Here is a 24,791-nt window from a genome sequence, read left to right on the forward strand (position 1 = left end):
TTATCTGTTCACATCTGAAAATGATGGTAGAGACTGGAATGGTATTTCCATCAAGCCACACTCAAGGCGTGTGGTGGAAGTAACGCATGTGAATTAGTGTTGCAGCTGTTTCTAGTGGCTCCTGTGACAAGGCATCATTAAACACCTTGTGCAAGCAATGAACTCATATTTTCGAACAAATTCACTGCAGTTACTGTATATATACATTTTTTAGTGGTTCTATTATTTCTGGTTCAATACACGAAACCAGTGGCATCTTACTTTTTAATAGTGTTTCTCCTTTCCTCATTGCCTTCCACCGAGTAAAGTGGATTTCAATGTGGAAGCCGCACACAACGGCACAGCTCATCTTCAAAGTTTAGATCAGTGTCCTCTTTCAATATTTCTTATTTTTCTATTTCTCTTCTTAATTTGATTGAAAGTGCTTGAACAACTGCTTACTATTAGGTTGTTGCTTGCAAAATTAGCTACTATCTAGAAACAGTGTTTCTAAATGAGCCTCAAGCAACAGACTTAACACCTACTAAGGCACCAATTTCGTATCCATGCGCAGTGTTTAAAGAAATCCCTGCAAGGAGCCATCTGGTTTTGCAAAGAATCAGTTGATGAATTAATGCTGGGTTGTAACTCATTCACAGTGATCCCTTAGGCAGAGCCCAGCAAGAGCTAAACTATTTACTGGTTTTTTTAATCAAGGAAAGTTACATTAAATTGTGTTTATTCAAGTTGCTGAGTCTCTTTCCCCTTCTCCTTTTCTTAATGAACACAGTAAATAGTGACCGTCCAACTATTTCTATACTTCCTTCATCTGGACCAACCTGATAAAAAGCTGAAGAGAGCCAGAATTCATTTAGCTGCAAAAGTCACAACCGCTCTGCACCTGCACAGATTTTCCCCTGACACAATTGTTCACAGAGCATCCCAAGTTGGAAAGGACCCACAAGGACCATCAAGTCCAACTCCTGTTGTGGGCTGTTTGGGATCGGGGAATGCATGACACTGTGGAGTGCAGAGACAGAACCGAACACCCCCCGCTGCCCCTTCAGAGCCTCAAGGTTGAGTGTTACTATCAGTTTACACCTGTTTTCAGCAAAGCCGGAGTCTGCTGCTTCGTGCTGTGGGTCGTGATGGGTTGTTGGTTCAAGAAGTTGCACTTTGGGTCCTGCACTTTGGCCACAACAACCCCCTGCAGCGCTCCAGGCTGGACACACAGTGGCTGGAGAGCAGTCAGACAGAAAGGGACCTGGGGGTACTAATTGACAGGAAGCTCAACATGGGCCAACAGTGTGCCCAGGTAGCCAAGAAGGCCAACGGTATCCTGTTCTGTATCCAAAATAGCGTGGTCAGCAGGACAAGGGCAGTGATCCTTCCCCTGTGCTCTGCATTGGTGAGGCCACACCTGGAGTATTGTGTTCAGTTCTGGGCCGCTCAGTTCAGGAAAGACATTGAAGTGCTGGAGCGGGTCCAGAGAAGAGCAACACGACTGGTGAAGGGACCTGAACACAAGCCCTATGGGGAGAGGCTGAGGGAGCTGGGCTTGTTTAGTCTGGAGAAGAGGAGGCTTAGAGGTGAGCTCAGCACTCTCTAGAACTACCTGAAGGGCAGTTCTAGCCAGGTGGGGATTGGTCTCTTCTCCCAGGCAGTCAGCAACAGGACAAGGGGGCATGGGCTTCAACTCTGCCAGGGGAAATTTAGGCTGGATATTAGAAAGAAATTATTTCCAGAGAGAGTGGTCAGGCATTGGAATGGCTGCCCAGGGAGGTGCTGGACTCGCCGTCCCTGGAGGTTTTTAAACTGAGATTGGACATGGCACTTAGTGCCATGATCTAGTCAATGGGCTGGAGTTGGACCAAGGGTTGGACTGGATGACCTCTGAGGTCTTTTCCAACCCAGTCGATTCTGTGATTCTGTGATTTCTTACCTCTTTGCACTTTGTGCATTGTTCTCCAAAGTGAGTGACACCTTCCAGGAGCAGAGACGCTTCCACAAGCTCTGTCCTGTCCACCACCTCTCCAGGATCCCCAGTGTGATCCTCCTCGGCATTTGCAATGGGAATGTTCTCCTGCAGGATATCTCCAGGCATCACCAGCTGGTCCATCCAGTGGTCACCTCCAGCTGGTTCAGTCAAAGAAAACCCCAGAAGTTTGTCAACTGGCACCGATTATTTAGGGCTAGGGGTTCTTACATTAAAGAAGAACCATTTGTTCTGCCACAGGAACAGGCTGCCCAGGGCAGTGGTGGAATCACCATCCCTGGAGGGGTTTAAAAGGCATTTAGACAAGGCTCTCAGGGACATGATTTAGTGCTAGAGTCAGGTTATGGTTGGACTTGACGATCCTGAGGGTCTTTTCCAACCAATATTATTCTATGATTCTATAAGAAATTTGGAAAGTCTCGCTAATGGCTCTTGAAAGGATTGTTTCAGATTTATGTGTAATACTAAATTTTCTGGTGTCCTTTTATAAAAGAAATCCTAGGCAGGAGGCAGTTCCACCACTTTACCAGATGATTCTCTGCCTGGGATTGGTTTCCAACTTCACAATAAAGAACATGTCAGGCAGAAAGAAACCCCACTGAACTTCTGAGATAACTGTATTCAGCTTAATGATATGAAATTAAAAAGGAGGGTTTGTTTTCCTGCCAAAATGGAACTTGGGCAAAAGAGCTTCCCTACAAATAATTCAGAGTTAAAATAACTTTGGTTTCAGGCTTGAAGATGCAAAAACACAATAAACACTGATATTAAATTGTCACAGATTTTGTGCCAGTTGGGATGTAAAGAAAATACTGACCTTCCATGTGAGATTAATAGATGCTTAACCACTGGTTTGATTCGAGCAAAAGGATGGCAGTTACTTGAAAGCTCTGAACTACATCATAATGGGTAAGAACTATATTTAAACAGATGTTCTCAAAGGAGAAATAGTCTATTAGTTAAACCATCAATAATGCAAGGGCAAAGATACTTGGCAGCCTCCCCTAATTATGTGAAACACTGACTGCGACAAAACTTCAGCCTATTGTAACATTTTATAATTCTGTCATCGGAGGAGATGAATCAATCTGCTCTTTATGGTCTAGATCACTAGTTAAATAAGTGTTTGTAAGGTGGATGGGCCAGGAATAGCTGTAGGAGAACCATCACAAATCAAGGAGCACCTTCCTACATGTAGCTTATAGAAAGTCTTATCTAGAAAGTCTTTTAAATGATCCTACAGCATTTCCTGAAGCTGCACACCAGCTCTGACACATTTGATTAGCATCACTGAGGGTAAATTGCTTTTTCCTCTGTGGAAAGATCTATGCAGACTCTAACTGGAACCTAACGAGCATTTTTCTGTGTTAGACAATATTTATGCACATCACAAGTTAATATTTCTATGTGAATGCACCCAAAGATGACGGCACATCCCATTGCACCGCAGCAGGTGTCTCTGGGGGTACCAGCCTTTCGGCAGGACTCGGATCAGGTTGTTTGGAAAAGAAGGAGCTTGAAGCTTGTTAACATGTGGAAGAGTGCGGAGGAAGAGAAGAACCCCAAGCTTCCAAAAAGACAAAATCCAGCCCAAATTCTGCTTGAAGACCTTCTGATGCTAAATCATACAGCGACAGAAATGCCACTTTCACGTCTATGCAAGTAGGATTGCTTCCAAACATGCGATGTCAGCCGAAGTTTCTTAAACAACTTAGAGACTGGTTTGGGTGTCACATGGAGTCACTGGTGTGTTTTTTGAACCTCTTTCTGCCTGACATCTGGGCTGTCCCATGCTTGGAAAGCCACAGCCTGTAATAAAACTGTGGTTGCTCAAGCTGGGTTCTCCAGATGAGACACTGCACCGAGCTGTGGCTTCAGCCACCCAAAGGAATTGCTTTTTCTTCTTTTCCCAAGGATGTGGGAAAGGAGAGCTGCTCTAAAGCTGGTGAAAGCTGAGGCGCTGCCTCCAGTTCAAACGGGAGCGATTAATTCCACTCCTGATGTGACGCTGCTGTCACCACCATTGGCCATGGACCATCCCATGAGGGGTTTCCCATTTCAGATTTCTCTGTGCAATTCGTGCACCAGGTGGCTTGAACCCCCAGCGATGCTGCAACCACTCGGTCACAGGAACAAGTTCTCAGTCACCATCAAAATCCGAAGGAGCAGGTTCTCAGCCTTCAGGCCTTGGTGGTGTTTCCATCATCATTTATAAGCAATACCCAGGAAAGCTTTTCCGGGGAATTTCTTTTACTGTTATGGGAAAAGAATGTTCTGCCTTTATGAAGAGATTATTTATACAGGTCAGCTTTTGCAGGCAGAAGGATTGAGGAGATTACAAGGTAGTTAGGACAAAAATAGAGTGCAAACACCACATTTTGAGGGAGAAGGAAATATTGAAGTGCAAATAAAAGGAAGAAGGAAGTGTCTTGAAAAAAGAAGATAGCAAGTCTTGTGAACTCTCTGGAGCCATTAATTGATTTATGCTTTTAAGGAGGTGTTTTGCACTTCTGTGGCTCAATAGTGAGAGCAGAATAGGAAAGTATTTATTCATGTTTCATATATTAGGAGCCTTTTATGTGTCCTCAGTTTCTGCAGCCAGCGCATTGTGACTGTCCCAGTGACCAACACGCACCTATTTTTTATATTGTGTGCTACCAATACACCCAAAATGTTTCACAAACTTTTGGGCAGTTGAACCTCAATACAGCGAGGAACAAGAGTTGTAGATACAGCCAACACATACGCAGAATAAGTTGATTTAAGAAGACCAGGAGGGCAGGATTTGGGGCGCTGACTCCATCCCCAGAGCTGCAGCATCTCCAGCAACACGTCCCTGTCCTAGCGCCAGTTTGGCGGCGTTACTCATGTGGCTGCCCATATTCTGTGTTCCAGCTTGTTTCAAGCCTTAAGAGGCCTCTGAAATGAATCACTGCTACTTTTCCTCTTTGTACAGGCTGCAACATTAAAATTATATCAAATATGGAAAAAGCAGTGGTGGTGAATATGCCTCAAATCATAGAATCATGGAATCATTTTGGTTGGAAGAGACCCTCAGGGTCATTGAGTCCAACCATAACCTAACTCTGGCACTAAACCATGTCCCTAAGAACCTTGTCTAAATGCCTTTTAAACCCCTCCAGGGATGGTGACTCCACCACTGCCCTGGGCAGCCTGTTCCAGTGTCTGACAAAATGATACACAAAGTTTTCTTGACTTCTGTTAAGAGCAGCATAAAGGTCAACTCCTCCAAGAGGGACAGCAGATGAAAGACCAACATTTTTCCTCCCCTAATAATTTCCTCCGTTAAAAAATGGGTCAGTTATTGATACATGAGTGAAATGTATCCAGGGTGAGACTTCTTCCTGGCAGGATGCATGTGAGTCTGTAATGTGAGGATATGCACGAGTCCACTTGGGAGTGATCCCTTCAACAGCCTCTAACACGGGCTTGCAGAGCTCCCAGTGTCCAGTTCTTGAGTTCTGGGCATTTTTATTTCTATTTGGTTTTTTTTAAATCACAAAACTGGTGCTCAGTAATTTAAAATGGATAAGAGATATTTACAGGGACGGTACAGGAAACAGCAGGCTCTGAGCTGGGTAACTGCGCAGCCTTCTCCCTTAAATCACAGAACACACGCCGTCATGCCTTTGTCATAACATTCCTACATGGCCACAAAAGAGGCACAGCCACCCACAGCCACCGCTTCCTGACTGTTTAGGAAAAAAGAATTCTAAATATATTTAGAAATTATTTTGTTTATTTTATATTGAAAAAAAAAGTTTTTACATATATATATATATATATATTTATTTATTTCTTTTTTTTAGGAATAAAAACTGTATCATGCCTGAAAGTGTTTAAAAGACATATAGATGAGGCTCTTAGGGACATGGTTAGAAATTATTTTGTTTATTTTATATTGAAATAAAAAGTAAAGTTATATATATATATATATTTAAATAGTTATTTCTTTTTTTAGGAATAAAAACTGTATCATGCCTGGAGGTGTTTAAAAGACGTATAGATGAGGCTCTTAGGGACATGGTTAGAAATTATTTTGTTTATTTTATATTGAAAAAAAAGTAAAGTTATAGATATATATATTTAAATAGTTATTTCTTTTTTTTAGGAATAAAAACTGTATCATGCCTGGAGGTGTTTAAAAGACATATAGATGAGGCTCTTAGGGACATGGTTTAGTGATATAGGTTATGGTTGGACTCGATGATTTTGAAGGTGCCAGAGCCTGGAACAGGCTGCCCAGGGAGGTTGTGGAGTCTCCTTCTCTGGAGACATTCAAACCCATGTGGACACCTTCCTGTGTAACCTCATCTGGGTGTTCCTGCTCCATGGGGGACTGGACTGGATGAGCTTTCGAGGTCCCTTCCACTCCCTGACATTCTGTGACTCTGTGATCCCCGTGTGCTCTGCGGTCCCGGGGCCCCTGGGCGCAGCCCCCAGCAGATGGCAATGCAGGAACGCCGCTGGCCGGGCCAGGCAGAGCCGGGGCTGGGCCGGCTGTTCGTGCAGAAAAGCGGCGCCTTAGGAATCGTGCTGGGGCATTTTTCACATGGGCTGCACGGGAACACATCGCTTTCGCTGTCAGCAATTGGGCTTTTTTAAGTCTAGGATTTGAACTTACAGCCTTGTAGCAATAACCTGTGGCGGTGGGTTTGAAGCCTCTGATCCAAAACCATAGGGGTAACCAGGGAGGGTATCCAAGTGCCCAGGGATTTCCAGCAATCAAAGGTGAAAATTACAATTTTTATATATATATATATGTGCATATATTTTTTATATATACACACACATATATAAATTATATATATATGCACATGCCACATAAATATACATGTCACACATATTTATGTATACTTTAATAGATATAAAATGTTGTTTAAGAATCATAGAATGGTTTGGGTTGGACCCTTAAAAATCATTTAGTTCCAACCCCCTGTGCCAGGAGCACGACACCTTCCACTAGATCACAGAATCAGACTGGCTGGGGTTGGAAGGGCCCTCTGGAGATCATCCAGTCCAACCCACCTGCTAAAGCAGGTTCACCAGAGCAGATCACACAGGAAGGTGTCCAGGCGGGTTTGAATGTCTCCAGAGAAGGAGACTCCACAACCTCTCTGGGCAGCCTGTTCCAGGGCTCTGGCACCTCAGAGTAAAGAAGTTTTTCCTCATATTCAGATGGAACCTCCTGTGCTTCAGTCTGTGCCCATTGCTCCTCATCCTATCATTGGGCACCAGTGAAAGGAGTCTGGTCCATCCTCTTGACACCCACCCTGGAGATATTTATAAACATTGATGAGATCCCCTCTCAGCTTCTCTTCTCCAGGCTGAACAGCCCCAGCTCTCTCAGTCTCTCCTCATAAGAAAGATGCTCCAGACCCCTCATCATCTTCATAGCCCTCCACTGGGCTCCTGCTGGACAGGAGACCAGGTTGCTCAAAGCCCCATCCAGCCTGGCCTTCACTTCCAGGGATGGGGCATTCACAGCTTCTCTGGGCAGCCTGTTCCAGAGCCTCACCACCTGCACGGGGAAGAATTTCTTCCTTATATCTGATCTAAATCTCCTCTCTTTCAGTTTAAAGCCTTCACTCCTTGTTCTATCACTGCACACCCTTGTAAAAAGTCCCTCTCCAGCTGTCTTGTAACCACTTGTTAGGTACTGGAAGCTGCAATAAGGTCTCCCTGGAGCCTTCTCTTCTCCAGGCTGAACACCCCAACTCTCTCAGCCTGCGCTCACAGCAGAGCTGCTCAAGCCCTCTGATGGTCTTCATGGCCTCCTCTGGAACTCTGCTCACAACACATTCTCACATAGTCTCTTGTTGCACCTTCTCTCTGTGTGCAAGGCCTCGCTGCTCCCAGATCAGAGTCTTTAACGTGATCAGAGCCCTGCAATAAAACAGGCAAAGAAGAGATTTGATTTGGAGAAGGCTTTCCCGAGTATTACACCAAGGAAACTGCTTTTAATGACAGTTAGAGAACACATCTCTCTGAGAAAGCAAGGAAGGTGGAGGTGTTTTCCAAGCAGAACAACTCACTGTGTCCCCTGTGCAGATGGAGCAAAATAGATGTAGTAAAACTATCAGAAAAACACAGAGGCATTAAAAGCTTCTAGTGGCTCACTCTGCCTCTATTGGAACACATACCCACCAACAAAACCCCTAAAACAAACAAACACCCCCCAAACCCCAACCAAACCAAACCAAACTCCAAAAACTAATTTAAAAAGCTGGAAGCAAGGAATCCAAATTATCTACAATCAATGTGATTTCTCACAACTCCGTACGCTTCTATCATTGCTTGGACTCTGCTTTAAACGGTGCAACAAAAACCAGTTTGTGGTGATTGGGAAAACAAATGCACATGTTGCAAAAATACACCGTGTTGTCTCTTCAGAAGTATTGTAGGTAACTGACTGCCCAGGAATACTTCAGCATTGACCCACGTTCTGGATTTACTGCTTAGAAAAGCAGTAGTTGTTACTGTTTCAGAACCACTGGCTTATTTCACAGATGTCTATATGATATTGAATCAGCCTGTGGCGGCAGCAGGGTTAAACGGCTTCAGAGGAATAATGAAAATATATAAGCAGTGAGTATTCACCTCTGTAGAACATGTAAACAGCATGGAATACTAATATAACATTCATTTTTTCCACAATTATTGTGACATACAGGAAGGGTACAAAACAAACTGCAGAGAAGAACTAGTTGCAATAGTGCCTATAAGTAGAGATTTGAATCAATTTTGCTTATCCGAAACACAACTGAGAGGTAACTTGTTCATAAAATAAAAGGATCTTCAGGGGAAAATATCACATATTAAATGATCTTGAGTCTGACAGCGAAAAACACAAGAAACAAAAGATGAATTCAAACTGGAAACCAGGCACATATTTTAGCAGTGAGGAAACAGATTCCCTGTCTCATGATGATGTTTCCCTGACAGATGTGCTCTCACCAGACAACAATGAACTGTAAGTAGTTTTGAGTCGACATCTAAAATCAGGACACTGGCGATATATCGCTCGTGGCTCTTTCGGAAGGCATTGGGTTACAGAGAGGACTTTTTACTCAAAACACAGGTGGTAGGACATGAAAAAGCTGGTGACGCAGTTAGACAGTAAATGTTAAAGCAGGAGCCCCGGCTGCTCCTGCTATGGAGCTGTCAGGGGGTCCCAGAGAGAGGGCAGGACACAGGGAGAGTATTTCGCAAATAGAGATTAAAAAGAAGGATATTATGGCACTTTGAATAGTCCCTGAGTTAAAAGTAACTACTCTAAGTTTCTAAAAATGTCCTTAATTTCTGGACACCGTTACCTGAGGACAGAGGAGGGTGACAGGAAGGTTCCTCTGATGTTGGAAACCATGAGAGCAGCTCCTCTCACCACCCCCATTGGGGAGCTGCTTGAAGTTGTGATGTTGCATTTTTAATCTTCGGGATTTTAACAGAATTGACCCGTATACTTAAGGGGATTTGCACAAAGTTTGTGATGGTTTCCTGAATGTTCTAAAAGACCACAGTTTGAGAGCGAAGGAAATATTGAAGTATAACTAAAAGGAAGAAGGAAGTGTCTTGAAAAGGCTCCTTGGTCCAAAGGTTCTTCTTGGCTTCTTCAGCCAAGATAACAAAAATGGTACCAGCACTCTGATTTCATGCTGTTTCTGGAAATACAAGGTGTGGAGGGAAAGAATGAAGGCAAATACCTTATTCAGATCAAAATTTAATCTAGCATCTCACATCCTCAGACACAGAGATCACAGTTTCCTGATGCAGAGGAACCAGTCATTATCCTTGGCTAACTGGTTTAGAATAAGAGAGGTGCTTCTGGATGTGGCAACCTAATCTTACTTTAGTGAGCAATCCTGAATTTCACCTCCTCAGAGTGGGGCTCCAAACATAGAGATGTGGAATACATTTTGGCCAAGGGTAGGATAATTTCTCGCTTAGCAGAGCAGGTGACTTTCTTCCCAATTGTTATAAAAATTAAAACATGATAGGTGTGTTAAAGAAGGTCTGTTCTTCACTGAAGGAGCAAAACAGCAATTCAGTTGTAGCTACTGGGCTTTTCTTCTCTAACTCATAGTTAAACTGATTAGCTCACTTGTAAAAACATCACCCCTTTTATTCACTGTTGTTTTGAAGTAGTATAAAGCATCACTGAAGCCAGAGAGCTGGCAATGGGTATGACAGTGAAATTCAAAGCAAACAGATACCACAAAGTCTGGATCATCAGTGTATATATATGCCTGACATCAACATTTACAAAGTGCTCCTGCAAATAAAACAAAAACCCAACAGATTTGCATCAGCAGCATCAATTCCCATCTATTCTTCACTGTCTGAGCATCTAACGAGATGAGATCACACACTTGGGGATGTTCATCCCATTCTAGGGCTGTGCCCCTGTTTCCACACAGCCTGAATTCCTCTCAGTGTTTTATGATGGGCCTCAGCCCTATAAACCGATGTTCCTTATGGCCTTGGATAGAACCAAGTAATTGCTGGTGGCCATGAGATCCTGTGCACAGATGAGCAGGACAACGAGATGGTGACCTAAGTGTGCACAGTTTTAAATAGGAAATCATGTCACAATCCTTGTGGAGAAACAGCCTCTTCCACATCGTGCAGCAAACAGTTTATACTGAGGAACCACCTGGTCTTCCAAACTGAGGAGAGGCAGCAGCAAGCAGACAGGGCTTTAAAACTTGAGATTTTCTAAAACAGATTCCCCCTTGACGTCCTTCAAATTTTAATAAAATATTTCTATGATTTGTGCCCCTAAAGCTGCTACTTTAACCAGAGGAGAGATCTCCATATCGAGTACACACGCACACCCTGAAGAACTTCCCACAGCTCTGGTCTTGCCTCTTCTGAGCGATTTGTCTTGCTGTGGTTTGCAAAGAAGGAACAGGAAATTGTCTACTGATTTTATTATCTGTTTATTTCCTTTTGAGGAACTTGTCTGTATGATCCTGCTTAATCTTCATGGGTGGGGAACAAAATATTTAAGTTAGTTAAAGATCTTTTTGTTCTGAAGTGAATAGGCTTTATCGTCTTTCTCTCCTCGTTCTTCCTTCTGGCTCCGTCAGGAAAAAGTGGTGGCTGGGAACTGAAATGAGCTCTGGGAAAAGCTGCTGCTCTGCTCTGCGGGGTGGACAAAACTATTTCCTTGAGAAATGTACTACATAAAAAGTTAATCCTAGGGGATAGGAAACAGGGTCAAAGGAGTAGGTACAGATGTAGCATCCAGCCTGTTGGGTGTTACCCCCCTACTTAACTTGTCTTGGTTTTCCACATTCATTTGGGAATGAGGGAAATGTTTTATCCTGAGCCTGCTGGGCTGGGAAGGGGTTTCTGGTCTGTAGTGTCTCTGCTGCAGCTTCCGTGTGAGATACGGACATGGGCAAGCAGGGCTGCGCTCCAGCAGCCGGCAAAGCAGCCCCAAGCCCCTCAGCAGCCCTCGCTCCTTCATCCCGACGGCAGCACCACAATTGGGTTGCGGTTCTGTTTCAAAACGCACCACGCTGGCGGCTTGAAGTCCTCCACGATCTCCTTGTGTAGTGAGGGCTCGTGCAGGTGAGGTCCTCACCAACAGCTGTGTGAACTCCAGTGCTAAAACAATCTCGTTTATGTGTTAGTCGACTCCTGGAGGTTACCTGTTATTCTTCCCACATAATATTTCAGCATTCTGAAAGGCTGAGGGAGCTGAGCTCTTTAGCTCGGAGGAGACTGAGGGGTGACCTCATTAATGGTTATCAATATGTAAAGGGTGAGTGTCAGGAGGATGGAGCCAGGCTCTTCGCGGTGACAACCAGTGACAGGACAAGGGGTAATGGGTACAAACTGGAACACAGGAGTTTCCACTTAAATTTAAGAAGAAACTTCTCCTCAGTGAGGGTGCCAGAGCCTGGAACAGGCTGCCCAGGGGGGGTGTGGAGTCTCCTTCTCTGCAGACATTCAAACCCACCTGGACACCTTCCTGTGTAACCTCATCTGGGTGTTCCTGCTCCGGCAGGGGGATTGCACTGGATGATCTTTTGAGGTCCCTTCTAATCCTTGACATTCTGTGATTCTGTGATCCTCTGCGCTGAGGCTTTTGACCGTTTTTGTCCCGTCAGCACATTCCTGCTTATTGTGCAATGTCAGTAATGATGACGAGCATCAGCTCTGCAGTCGATCCCTGAGGAGCCCATCGGTTACCCTGCCCTTCACGCTATCTTTTGTCCCACCTCCTGCAGCCAGATCCTCATGCCAGTTCTGTTTCCCACCTCCTCCAGCTGTTAGCTAATGGCATCACACAAAATACTGCACTGCAGCTGGATTTTGCTTGACATGACTCAACAACAGCGGTCATCAGGGTGCTTTGGCATGATTATCCTCAGTAAACATCTCCCCTTCACACTCACACTTCTCCTTCAGGCTGATTTTTTTATTCTCCCCTCTCCTTAAAACCCAGCACCTAGAGTGGAATCTCTGCATCCATGTGAAACTGTCCCCAGGGTGGATCCTAGAACAGCTTCTTTCCATTAGGTCTGAACAAATAACAATTCCAGCACAGTGATCGCTTGGTTTCCATGACTTGCACAAGCTTTTTTAAACTTCCATGTTGCCAAGTTATTGTAGATTTTCTCAGTGTATCTCCCTCTCACAGAATGTCAGGGATTGGAAGGGACCTCAAAAGCTCATCCAGTCCAATCCCCCCATGTAGCAGGAACACCCAGATGAGGTTACACAGGAAGGTGTCCAGGCGGGTTTGAATGTCTGCAGAGAAGGAGACTCCACAACCCCGCTGGGCAGCCTGTTCCAGTGTTCTGTTACACTTACTGAGAAGAAGTTTCTTCTCAAATTTAAGTGTGTTCCAGTTTGTACCCATTACCCCTTGTCCTGTCACTGGTTGTCACTGAGAAGAGCCTGGCTCCATCCTCATGACACTCACCCTTTATATATTTGTAAACGTTACTAAGGTCACCCCTCAGTCTCCTCTTCTCCAGCTCCAGAGCCCCAGCTCCCTCAGCCTTTCCTCACACAGCAGATGCTCCACTCCCTTCAGCATCTTTGTTGCCCTTTGCTGGACTCTCTCCAGCAGTTCCCTGTCCTGCTGGAACTGAGGGGCCACAACTGGACACAATATTCCAGGTGTGGTCTCCCCAGGGCAGAGTAGAGGGGCAGGAGAACCTCTCCACCCCACCTGATATTGAACATGGTCATCTTTACTAAGAGCGAGAAGCCAGATGCTGGCTGTAGTTCCATCATCAAGTCTGGATTCCTACCACACAGTAGTTTGATGTTAATGTTTAGCTCCTACTTGCACCTTTAAAAACTGCAGTAATTTTAATCTCTTTGAAAGGAAGCTGGCTGATCGCATTTCTTAACTCTACCCTGGCACCTGTTCTCATTTTTAATAAGTCAAAACAAAACGCTTTTCTTGTTCAGCAGCCTCCTCTATTTCTTCTTCTTCTGCTATTTCTTTTGTTCTTGCAGTGCTAATTACCCTACAACTGATTTCCTCTGGTGTAAGATACACATCTCTGATAATTTTAACATGGTCAAATAGCAGGATTTTATGGTGGAGTCTGAAATATCTAGTGATGGTAAGGACTAATGTTATTTTTTAATTAAGAACTTCAATGAACAGATTCTTAGAACTTCAGTTCAAACTGAAATCAGGACTACATCTCTTAAGATGAGGGTTTTTTTTTCAATGACTTGTCTCAGAAACATGTTTAACATCTTACAAAAGAGCTATAACGTAGAATTCCTTTGTGTTGGCTCTATAGCTGTCACACCAAAAAACCCCTTCACGTCCAACAATATCTGCTCTACTGCTCCCTCTTGCTGGCCATGGGGGCAAGTTTACTTCTCCTGACCGTGTGCCAGACTTTATTCTACATACCCGGCTATAAGAAGATGTCAGTAAGGAGATAAGTACAGAGTCTGCTATCTGCTTCTGCCCATCCTAGATTTTCTTCCTAAAACCAAATTGAATTGCTGAAAACTTCAAGAAAACTTAATTAACAGGGTCAAGTCTTTAAAATAAACAATAATTCAAAAAATGCTGCCATTCAGGATGACTGGGAATTACATGTTGCAGAACCCAACTAGACACTGGATCTTCAGAAAAGCATCATGGCAAGGAAATCCTGTTCATTCCCCAACCTGCAGATTCCCCTCGTCATCAAATAGAAACATCATTCAGAAGAAACAACTTGCAGTTGATCTGTTCAAGGATCAGATAAAGATAAGATGTGATCAACCATCCTGCTGGCCTGGGGTTTACTTGGTGCACTAACTCAGCTGGGACAGCATGTTGTCACTAAACCCTGGTTGCCTTTAAAGATGCAGATGAATCAAATGCCAGAAAGTCACAGCACAGAAAACCCACTGCTCAGATCCAGGGAAACCCCAAAAATCCATCCTGACGGTGGAGTATGCTGGAGAATACAACTAAGGAGTGCAAGACTAAACCAGGGAAGCCCAAAAGGCCCATTCGCCTGCAGCTGGGACAGGGTCAGTTGTGCTGCAAACTGTGGGACGTGGCAGGAAGAAACAACATACGGAGCAGAATCCGATACCTCATTACAGAACGTGGAAAAACAGGATGGGGGAGATTTAAATACTGGTTTTGTTACACCAAGTGACCTCTGTATCGTGCTACAGGACACTTGCTGCACAAGATCGCAGTGTAGTCACGGGTCCCAAAGCAGGTCCTGACAAAGCACTTGGTGTGTCTCCCAACACACACTGCTCAGAGCATCTGAAACATGAAAAAAGAAAGCTAAAGTAAGTATGAGGGTTTTTTCCCGAACAGTGGTCTATTAAGCACGTTCAAAGGCTTCCTTTTGGCAGGTTACCAGCTGTACATAATTTTCTCATTCATCCTCTCTCAAATAACAATTTTTTCCAAGAAGTGATGTTATTAATGAGTAGGAAAGGACACGCTTATAATATTAAAAAAAAACCCCAAAACGCAGACCATACCAGCCCATCAGTCTTTAAAGCTTCTTGCAAAATATTTTGCCTGAACATGGTGTCAGCTTCACTAGTTCCTACCTAAAATGTGTTGCGACCTCAGCATCTGGAATCCTTCTCAACCTGGTAGATAATGGAATACTTCAGGCTGAAGGAGGTTTTTAAAGAAATCCATGGCATCCTGAACACCAGCGTCACCAACAAGTACCAATAGTCTCTCTCCTTTTGAAATATGGGAGAATCTTCACCATTTAGACCAGGGGTTTGGACCACAAAGCAACAAATAGAAGGGTTAAGGCAATTTGCAAACTTCGTGTTAATTGTGGGAATCAGAGAAACCTGTCCTGACCACAGCTGGGACAAACTGCTGCCTTCCAACAGGAACATCATGACCAAAATCCAGAGCCTACAGTCTCATTTTGTTAAATTGCTTGGCGAGACAGAAAAAAATCATCACATTGTTCACTTACAGCTCAATGAGAACTAGAGAGGAGATATGTGTTTGCTCTCCTCATCAGCCTCTTGCATTTCAAAGGATGTCCTTCATTGTACCTTGTGCCCTTAAAGATAAATAAATGGATTGTCTTCTGTCTCCCACCTCAGCATCCTGCAGGGCATTTAGATGAGGCAGGTTATCCATAAAAAAAGAGTTGGAATCTCATCTCAAGTAGCTGATGATTGATATGAAACGCAGGCATCACTGGTTGCACGCCAAGATGTACAATTTGCAGAAAAGATTTGTTTTCTATATAGCAGTTTATGGCCATATTTGTTGGGAGTTTCCACATGTGGTTTCAGTCAGGTTGTATAACTGATTCCCCATGCTATATTTTTTACAATCTTATTGCAAGATATTGCTAGAATGAGACAGGTTTAACAAGATTAATAAACTTCCAACAGCTGAGGAAAACCTCAGGCAGGAATCAACACAATAAGAGAAGTTATTAAAACAACATTTACAGGCAGTAAGTTTGTATTTAGTGTGAGTCACCTACTGCTCTGGGTTTGGTGTCTGAAGCCACCTATGATAGGAGCTGTGAACTGACATCTCTTGGATTCCAAGCTCAAGGCTGCAGAAAGAAGTCAGGGAATACAAACCAGAAGGTTTTTAGAGCCATGCCTGAGCAAGCCCAGGAATGAACGCCAGCCTAGAGATCCATGTACTGGAGACACACAGGAGGCTACAAACGCCCATATCAAACAAGTCTCCCTGTAGCCGAAACAACGTGATTTCTCAGTCATGGCTGCAAAAAGCTGAAGCTCTCCACGGTTGCTTCTGGAGCACGTTCTTTGTGACACACCATGAGGGACTCAGACCTCCTGGTGGCCCCGGCCCTCCTGCTGCAGGACAGCTGCTCTCCTCCTGTCCCAAAGGAAACATTTTGAGAGCACGGATTTCTCCACCACTCCGCTTAGGCCACTGAAAGCAAAAAAAGGCCAAAAATTTCAGGAAACCACAGCTCTGACTAGTACTTAGAGAAGCAAAAGCAGCAATTTCTATGCCCTACAATCGTCAAGCAGTTACCACACATTTCTTCAGGGCTGGTAGGAAGTCTACACTTTCCTCCATGCTTTGGCTTTTTATGTCCTTCTGCTCTGATGCTGTGAACAGTCTTCCAAAGCAAAGCAGCCGCTGTTCCACTTGGGTTTCAGCAGCGCTGCTCCCCAGGGTGATGTCCTCTCCCCCTTCCAAGTTGATGAGGCTTCAACTCTTGCCCCAGGAGAAAGAAAGAGACCAGTTACTGCTTAACTAATAGCCAATTACTCCAGTTACTGAGGCAAGTTCTCTCATTAACTCTCTACACCTGCTCTTGGCACACTGCTCTTGTTCTAAGGAATCTTAAAATCCAGCACTTCAAAAAACACTGAGGGAAAGGGACCGTTCCAGCAGCGAGTGCGTTTCTTTTTAAGAGAAAGTTTCTAGGACATCAGGTAATCTTCTAGGAAGCAACAGAAAATAATTGAATGTAGATTTGGACTGTACTGTTCTTATATGAAAAGTTGAAACCAAAAATAGTTACTTGACTGAGATGCTCTGATTTTGAAGCCTGAAGAACAACATTTATGGTTTTGATAAAGTGGCATGTATGTGGTGGGTTTTTTTTTGTTTGCTATGATTTTTTGTTTGGTTTGTGTGTGTGTTGGTGCTTTTGTTTGTTTTCTCTTTTTTAAATCTTGCAGAACACCAAAAAGCAGCACTTGGAACTTTGGCTCCTTTTAAGAGAGACCCCAAGAAGAGTTAATGCTTTTTACACTTAAATACAAAGCAGCTTTCTAATTTTATATAATCAAGAAATGGAAAACAATTTTTATTAACATGTTTTACATTTACAATCTTTTATTAGCTAATCAACATCAACATGCAAAAATAAGCGCTAAATACAAACCTCTACAATATGGTTTTGTTTAAACTACAATGGTTTAATTCTTTCGAAAAGTCATAAGGATGTGTTGTGTAGTTGTTAAAATTGAACTATTAGTCTCAGTAATGAATACTATTTAGACCCTAAAATTATGTAATCATCCTGCAAGGCATCTTCAGAAACTTCGCCCAACACTTAAGAATACCAGCTCATTTTCATGTGAGTACATTCTCAAAGCAAGAAATAAGGCAGTAGCACTAATGATTTCATATTGAACCCTATGCACATAACTAATAACTTTAGAAGGACTTTAACACTATGGTAGACTGGAAAAAGAACATTTAAACAAGCATCGGATTTTGCCTGAAATGTTCTCAGTTCCTCTTGATACTTATGCAACCTCCTTAAAATATTTGGGTTTGGAAAAAGACTTCATACTCCTTCAAACCAGTCCCTAGTTGATCCTCCAGAGAAGCCAGTCTTGTGTCCAAGACATCAATATCTTCCCATGGAAATAAGTTACCCAATTCACATTCCAGATTACTTCCCAAGAGGATCATAAAGAAGGCAAAGAGGAGCTTAAAGGAGAACATATTGGTAGTACTGAAATCTTTGATAACAAAAGGGTCTTGGACAATTGTGAAAAAGAGGGAAGAAAAATGGATTTAATTTCAAATCAGTTGTAACTTTTCCCCCAGTGCAAGTATCCATCTTTAAAGAATGTTATCCTTTAGAAGATGAAAGTACTTTTGAGAAGAGTCCAATTGTTGACCTTATGTTACAAAACCTTAACAATCAAAATTTGTTTTCTTTTTTAATTCAAGTACAAACTTAAGTCATAATTCCTCTTTTTTTTTTTTTCTTTTTTTCTTTTTTCTCCTCTTTTAAAGAGTGTTTATTGTTGCTCATTGATCTTTGGTCGCAAGAAACAATAATGCCACCGACAGGTCTGATCCCCAGGGTGGCAGGTTTTGCTTCTTTGCCACACATTAAGGCCCCCCCCTTTTCCAGGGTATGCCAATATACACTGTGTCAAAATTCCAGCGGCACTTCATCGTGTGTTTGATGGACCTACATGATGTAGACTTTCTCAGCTTGTGAGAAGTTGAAGACTTCTTTGGTTCTTGGGCAAATTACTTTGTCATCTTGACGAATAGAAAGCAGAGACTGAAAAAGAGTGAAATCAAAAGGTGATAGTCCCAGTAGTAACTTCAAGCATTATTTAACTGGTTAGCAAATAAACTTCTTTTAATTAAAAAAATGATGTTATAGTCTGAGGTCAAAATATTTCTGCCCACTAAAGCTACTTATTTTACATTATCGCTCTCCAAAAGAAAAGGTTTGAATGCCATTTGATTTCATGTTATAAATTTATCTATTCAGACATTAGCTTCTTTAAAGCCCAACTTAATCACATAAGTATACCGCGCTTTAAAAATTACTGCAAGAAGTTACTTCTCTTCTGTTAATATAGCAGATGCTTCTAGCTTTCTCAGTTTATAAAGCTCTTATTTCAATACATAAAGTTATTACCACTGATATTTTAGACTTAAATAATTGATTTCAACACTTACATTGTATCCGTAGACATATCCATTTGGTAACATCATAGGAGGATTATTTTCGTTCATTACATCCCCCGAAATCTTGCAGACTAGTCGGGAGTTGGCACAATGTGCCATAGGCAGAGGCTGAGCCAGCTTGTTCAGGGATTTGCTACACACAGGGCAGTCTGGGTTTTTTGAGCTCCCATCCTCTTTATAACACTGTCTGTTGAACAGTGAGTTAAGGAACAACCCCCATAGAATGCAACAACAATTAGTTAACGACATACCTTGGAAAAAAAAAATATAGTAAACTGTGCAAATCCAGCCTAGGTTTTCAAATGTACAGGATAATTAATTCACCTTTAATGTGCATCTAAAAAAAATGAAGTGCTTGCTTTGTTTTGAGGAACGAGAGTGAGCAACAAGTGTCTGGCACCCTCTGCAGGTGACATTTCTAATGTAGAACACCCCAGGACCAGGCCTCTCATACACCAGAGTGGGCAGCAAATCAAACTGAGTTTCAAAAGACGCAGGATATATTTGAATATTCACATAAAGACAGACACAGTAAATTTGTGTGTAAGCGCTTTAAAAAAAAATGATAATTCTGACCCAGCTCATTAACTTTTGTAGATATATTTATCAACTTAAGATTGCCAAGATACCCAAGTATGCAAATGAAAAGCAGATTTCACCTTAACATTTTGGTTTGGACTTTTTTTTAAACCATAACGCTGTTTATTATACTCTCCCCTTAAAATAATAGAGAGACCAATTCATACTCCATTTAAACAACTCATGAGCAAAAATATTCACATGTAACATTCCCTCTTCGAGCACTCTGAGAAACATCCATAGAACAAAAAAAAACGCACAGCTTTTTTGCATTTAACAGTAGCATCTGCATTAAAGGATACGGTGTTTTTATAGCTGAAAGGCCTGCCTGGAGTGTTATAGTAAACACAGAATTGTTTCCCAGCTGATGTAGTCTGTAGTTATCGTATCTAAACTGTTGGATCAGCATTCTCCATCGAGCAGGGTCCAAGAGATCCTGTTAAAAAACAACACAAGTTGTTTTCTAGCTAATTGTCCCCAGGGGGAAAAGCCTGGGAGTGGTAAATTGTGCAAAATGCACCAGACTGAATCCATCACAAAATAAAAGTACACATGCTATCGCACAGTATGTCCTTGTTTATAAAGTACCTTATAGTACTACTTCACTAGAAATTCAATTTAAATCAAGTATTACTTCGAATAGCTGCCAGAACAATATTCAACCTCCCTCTGCCATCTACCAAATGTTCTAATTAAGGTATGTAAAGCCTGGTAAGGGTATTTCTTGTATTTAGTTTTTCAGAATGCTGGCCTACTTAGGAAGCAGTGTTAGTATTGTGGAATGTCTGCTCTCTGAACCATTAACATCCATAAGTCAGAAGCATCTTTAACCTCTAGTCAGGATAATTCTGCTGATAGTTCTTTGTAATATACCCTTTTTACAGAATATTGTAAACAGGTTTTAATTTGAGGAGCTGGCACAATCCCAGGCTAGAGAAAGCTTAGCTATGTATTTAAGGACAAAATTATATATATTGTAATGCTAATGCTTTGGGTTACATAAAAAACAGGGAACAGGAGTTAGAAGTAGGGATGCTTTTTTCATGGAAGCAAGAACTAAACCCACAGATCAAGGATATATTGAACCCTGAAAGTAATGCTGTGAAAGAGTCATGCAAGAAGTGAAGACATCTGGAAAATATACTTGTTATATTATATACAATGCAAAGACCCAATCCTTTCTTCTGCTAACACCCCTTTTCTCCTTTGTGTCCATAACCTGCACTTTGGTCACAAGAAGTGACAGTGTTTATTTTAGAAATAAGTTCATATTATCAAATGTGCACGCTGCTCTTTGAGGCAACTAGAAGCAACAATAGTATTTTAGCAGATTGTTTAGTTTATCGAACAGGCTTTTAAAGAAAATCCAAGACTTAGTGACAGCCAATACACTGAGCAGCAGGATCAAATTCCAAACATGTTATACCAAAATCACTAGGCAGCGATTTTTACCATGACATAGACACTTGACTTTATGCTTCACTCTGTACCACCCTGGCCCATTCTGCCTCTCCTCAGTTCCCTGTTCATTTCAGACATCATAGAAGGACAGACTTCAGCATTCCCTTTTGTTGTAGCCTGTATTCTCCAATTCCCTCACCCCAAGAGGATCAGACTGGCCGGAGAGCTTTTATCCAAATGATTTCATGGTACCATAGTACATTTTCTTAGTTTTATGAATAAATTTTTCATCATTACCCTAAATTGATATGTTAACAGAACTGTGTTTCGGATAAACTTGAGAAATACCTTGCAGGACTACAAGAAGCCAACATTTAAAGAAGCGCTGAACTGGATTTTGACAGCAGTTGTCTGAGTAGGTGCAGGAATAGTTCTCTATCCTTTCTTTCTACCTAAGAACCAACTACCTGAACAGTGGGGAGGAATGGTTTATGTACAACTAGTGAATAAACCAGACCTGGTACTTTTTCTGACAAACGTTTCAAAAGTGGAATTACATAGAAGCTGAAAAAGGGTGCAAGTGTAAGTGATGGACTTCAAGAGATTCAAAAAAGCCACCAGGAATAAGACGACAAGAGAGAAAAGGAAAACATCTTGCACCAGAAGCAGTTGGATCACATGAGGAAGAGGCAGAAAGATTCAGAGGCAAATCCACGGGAAAGGAAAGAATCCTGGTCATAACCAGTATTTGTCTGACTTCCAAATGCTCCAAACCAACAAGCAGATCTTTGGCAGAAAACCTATACAGATGGGGGCAAAAGTAAATATGTCCACATCTCTGGCTTTAACTAAAGCAAAAAGCATAGCTTCTGCCATCAGGCTGCAGGTCTGTTTGCACCATCACCTGCCCCATCTAAGACCAGAATGTTCCTGGAGATCCAGGATGAAGCTTTTGTTCTGACCTTAAGGTAATTCTTGAGAAGAGGTAACAGACAGAGCTTAAACCAGATCCCTAACAAAGAGATGGAGTCCTACTACTGTTTCAGAAAAGCCTGCGATTAAGGGCCTAGGTGATGCGAAACAAAAGCAGCAGCTTCCTACATGTCCCATTGGAATAATTTCAGCCACAGCTGAACAAGCTTGTTCAAAAGATATCAAAAGAAAATAGCTTGTTTTGCCACATTCATCAGGTTTTCCTTAAAGTCCTAAAAGATAGGACAATGAGCTGGAAAAAGTTCTATTCATTGGTTATAGAAGATGCTTCTTCCTTTGGATTAATAAAAAATAATTGATTAGAGATATTATGATCTGACAAACTTTCTCATAGGTTTAAAAGTAATTTTACATAAAGCCATATATGCACAGAACTCTTAGTCAACATGTTAAAGGTATCTCCAAACAAGCAAGCACTCTAGCATTTTGTTTATTTAGGTAATTATTAGAAGACCTAATACATAACTTCGACAAACTAGGATGTTTTAAGTCAGATCTATAAAACAATATTAGGATATTTGTTCCAATTGTATGGTTGTACATGAAACAGTACTAGCTTTTTCTGCCCAAACTAGCCCTTAGAACAAAGCACAGGATTTTCATTTCTGCCTATTTCTTTCTAACTACTAAACCAATGATAAGCTCTATCTTACACCCAGTCTGGTAACACATTTACCATTTATGCTTGTAATTCACATCAAATGTGGAATCCAAAACATGAGGATCCTTCTAGGACTCCAGGATTAGCAAAGAAATTCACATTAATTCTATGGGTTGTTGGTTTGGGGTTTTTTTTGTTTGTTTTGTTAAACCATGGATTTCAGTAATTGTTTAAAACCCATGTTTATACTGGCATTGCCACATATTGGCTTGGCATTTCACAGGACTTTTGCCTTAGCAGCTCAGCTCTTGTCTACCTTCTGCCTGCAATGCCAAGTTAAAAAGAAAAGTGAATTAGCACATGACCACAGAACAAACTCCAAATCTGTAGAAAGAGTAACTACCTATGAATTTTGCTTGAGTCAAATTTTGATGTAGATATTGCCTCCTTTCTTCATCCAAATCACACAAGAGCAGTAATTTGAGAAGTAGAATTAAGGACTGCTACTAGTGTACTAAGGGCACAGCCTGGTATGTTGAACACAACTCTCTCATTGCTTTGTTTTTTCCTATTTCCTCATCTCTTGCTGTCTATCTGCACATCACGCGGCCAGTCCCGCATATCTTTAGTGCTGGGTTTGTGGTAAGCCTGGCTCAGTGTGAACTGTCTGTTGCTATTAAGATCCAGCTGCAACAATACAAACAGTACCTGGATTAATGTAAAGGGAAGGACTGGTTATTAAAATCAAGGACTATTACAAAAGCGGATTTTAGAACATAAAATTAGAACAGCATTTGATCTTCAGATTCTCACTGCATTTTCCTGCAAGGACAAAGAACTGTAACGTGTATTTTATTATTCTGCTGTACCACTGAATTTCAAACATAACATTACCTTATAGGGGGAGATGTGAGTATCTGAAGGAAAGGCCAACATTCCCATTACTTGTCGAACCTCATCCAGCTGGCTTCCCTCAGCCTGGCTGAAATGCTTTCTTGCATGCCTGAAATACAGAATTTGTACCGTTATTAGATAGCTTTGGTCCCAAATCAAGTAAATTTATATAATTACGTAAGATTTCAGAGAAAACCTCTAGATTCTGCTCCCAACACATGAACTCCAAAAGGTGATACATTTAAAGGGCTTGAAAAAGTACAGCCTGCTAAATGTGAGTATAAGAATGGCTTCAAGAATTAACAGTTTTAGATGGTAATTTCTCAGAAACCAGAGCATCTTACTGTAGCATGAAGTCTTACCTCACATCTAGAATGACAGATCCATGATTATTACAAGAAATGTCTCTGCTTATGCAAACTCAATGTATCACACTTACTCCTCTGGCATACACTTGCAAGTGAGATAAAAGCAGTCTGATAATCAGCTATTCCAAACCATTAAACATCAAGAGAGTTCAAATATCCATCTTGTTTATACTGAATTTTGAGAGAATATTTACCTTTGCATAAGTGATTTTTTTGTGGTATAGCCAAGAAGGCAATACCACTGTCTGTGCAGACTACAATAAATCAGAGGGAAATGTAGTAGAAAACACTTTGTTAAGCATTAAGAGCAAATTTTTTGGCCAGGGACATAAAAAATTAAGTAGAGCTTCAGTATAAATTTTGTACTTTAATGCATACTGATTATGAGAGATACACAAGGCTGAAAACATATCCGATTACAAGGATATTCAGGAACTTTAAAACCTGTATGAAAGCCTCCTCTATCTAGTCTTCCCAAGCTCAGTTTTCAAGCTGGAGTTTGTGTGTGCAGGAAAACCCTCCAGGTTTTGAACTGGATGATTAGTTCAGCATTTCTGCTAAAAGCTCCTGTTTTCAGTGGTGCACATGTGCTGCATAGCAGACTGGGCACAGAATCAGAACCACACAGAATTTCTGGCATTGCGTAAGCACAGAAAAGTCTTCCCTATACCATATCTTTTCCACAGTTTGTATTACAGGCAAGATACCAAGTGATTCTATGATTCTAATCACTGAAGTACTGTGGTGTTTGCTCTTTTTAACTTTGAAAGAGTCTTCTTAAAATCATGGGCTGGATTAAAAAAAAAAAATCTATATACATATTGTTTTCTTCCAATTCTGTGTTTCACTAGCTACACTTCGGTCCCCAACACCATGAGAACAGTCTCTTCTGCAGTGTTTCAGTGCTCCCGCTTCCTCTCCCACCCTCACCAGGAAGCAATGGAAGTTGTGTAGGACGGGCTGTTTCCACCCAACTTCCTATTTCGGGTGAGCAATTCAGGAATGTAAATATTGTTCCCCAGGTGATGACTATTACAAGAGCAG

General features: G+C 41.8%; 1 protein-coding gene across 3 annotated transcripts in view; it reads right to left on the reverse strand.

Moving 5' to 3' along the window:
- Nucleotides 1-17,021: 17,021 nt before the first annotated feature.
- MAEA (macrophage erythroblast attacher, E3 ubiquitin ligase) overlaps nt 17,022-24,791 on the reverse strand; it is a 53,179-nt gene continuing 45,409 nt past the window's right edge. For all 3 annotated transcript variants that reach the window (XM_080344263.1, XM_080344262.1, XM_080344264.1), the window contains 4 exons: nt 23,380-23,488; nt 19,793-19,926; nt 18,903-19,098; nt 17,022-18,495 (listed from right to left, as the gene is read on the reverse strand). In XM_080344263.1, the coding sequence (XP_080200389.1) occupies nt 18,400-18,495; nt 18,903-19,098; nt 19,793-19,926; nt 23,380-23,488 (535 nt within the window). In that variant the 3' untranslated portion in view covers nt 17,022-18,399. The remainder of the gene's footprint in view (nt 18,496-18,902; nt 19,099-19,792; nt 19,927-23,379; nt 23,489-24,791) is intronic.

Source organism: Nesoenas mayeri, assembly GCF_963082525.1.
Source record: "Nesoenas mayeri genome assembly, chromosome: 4".
Taxonomy (NCBI): domain Eukaryota; kingdom Metazoa; phylum Chordata; class Aves; order Columbiformes; family Columbidae; genus Nesoenas; species Nesoenas mayeri.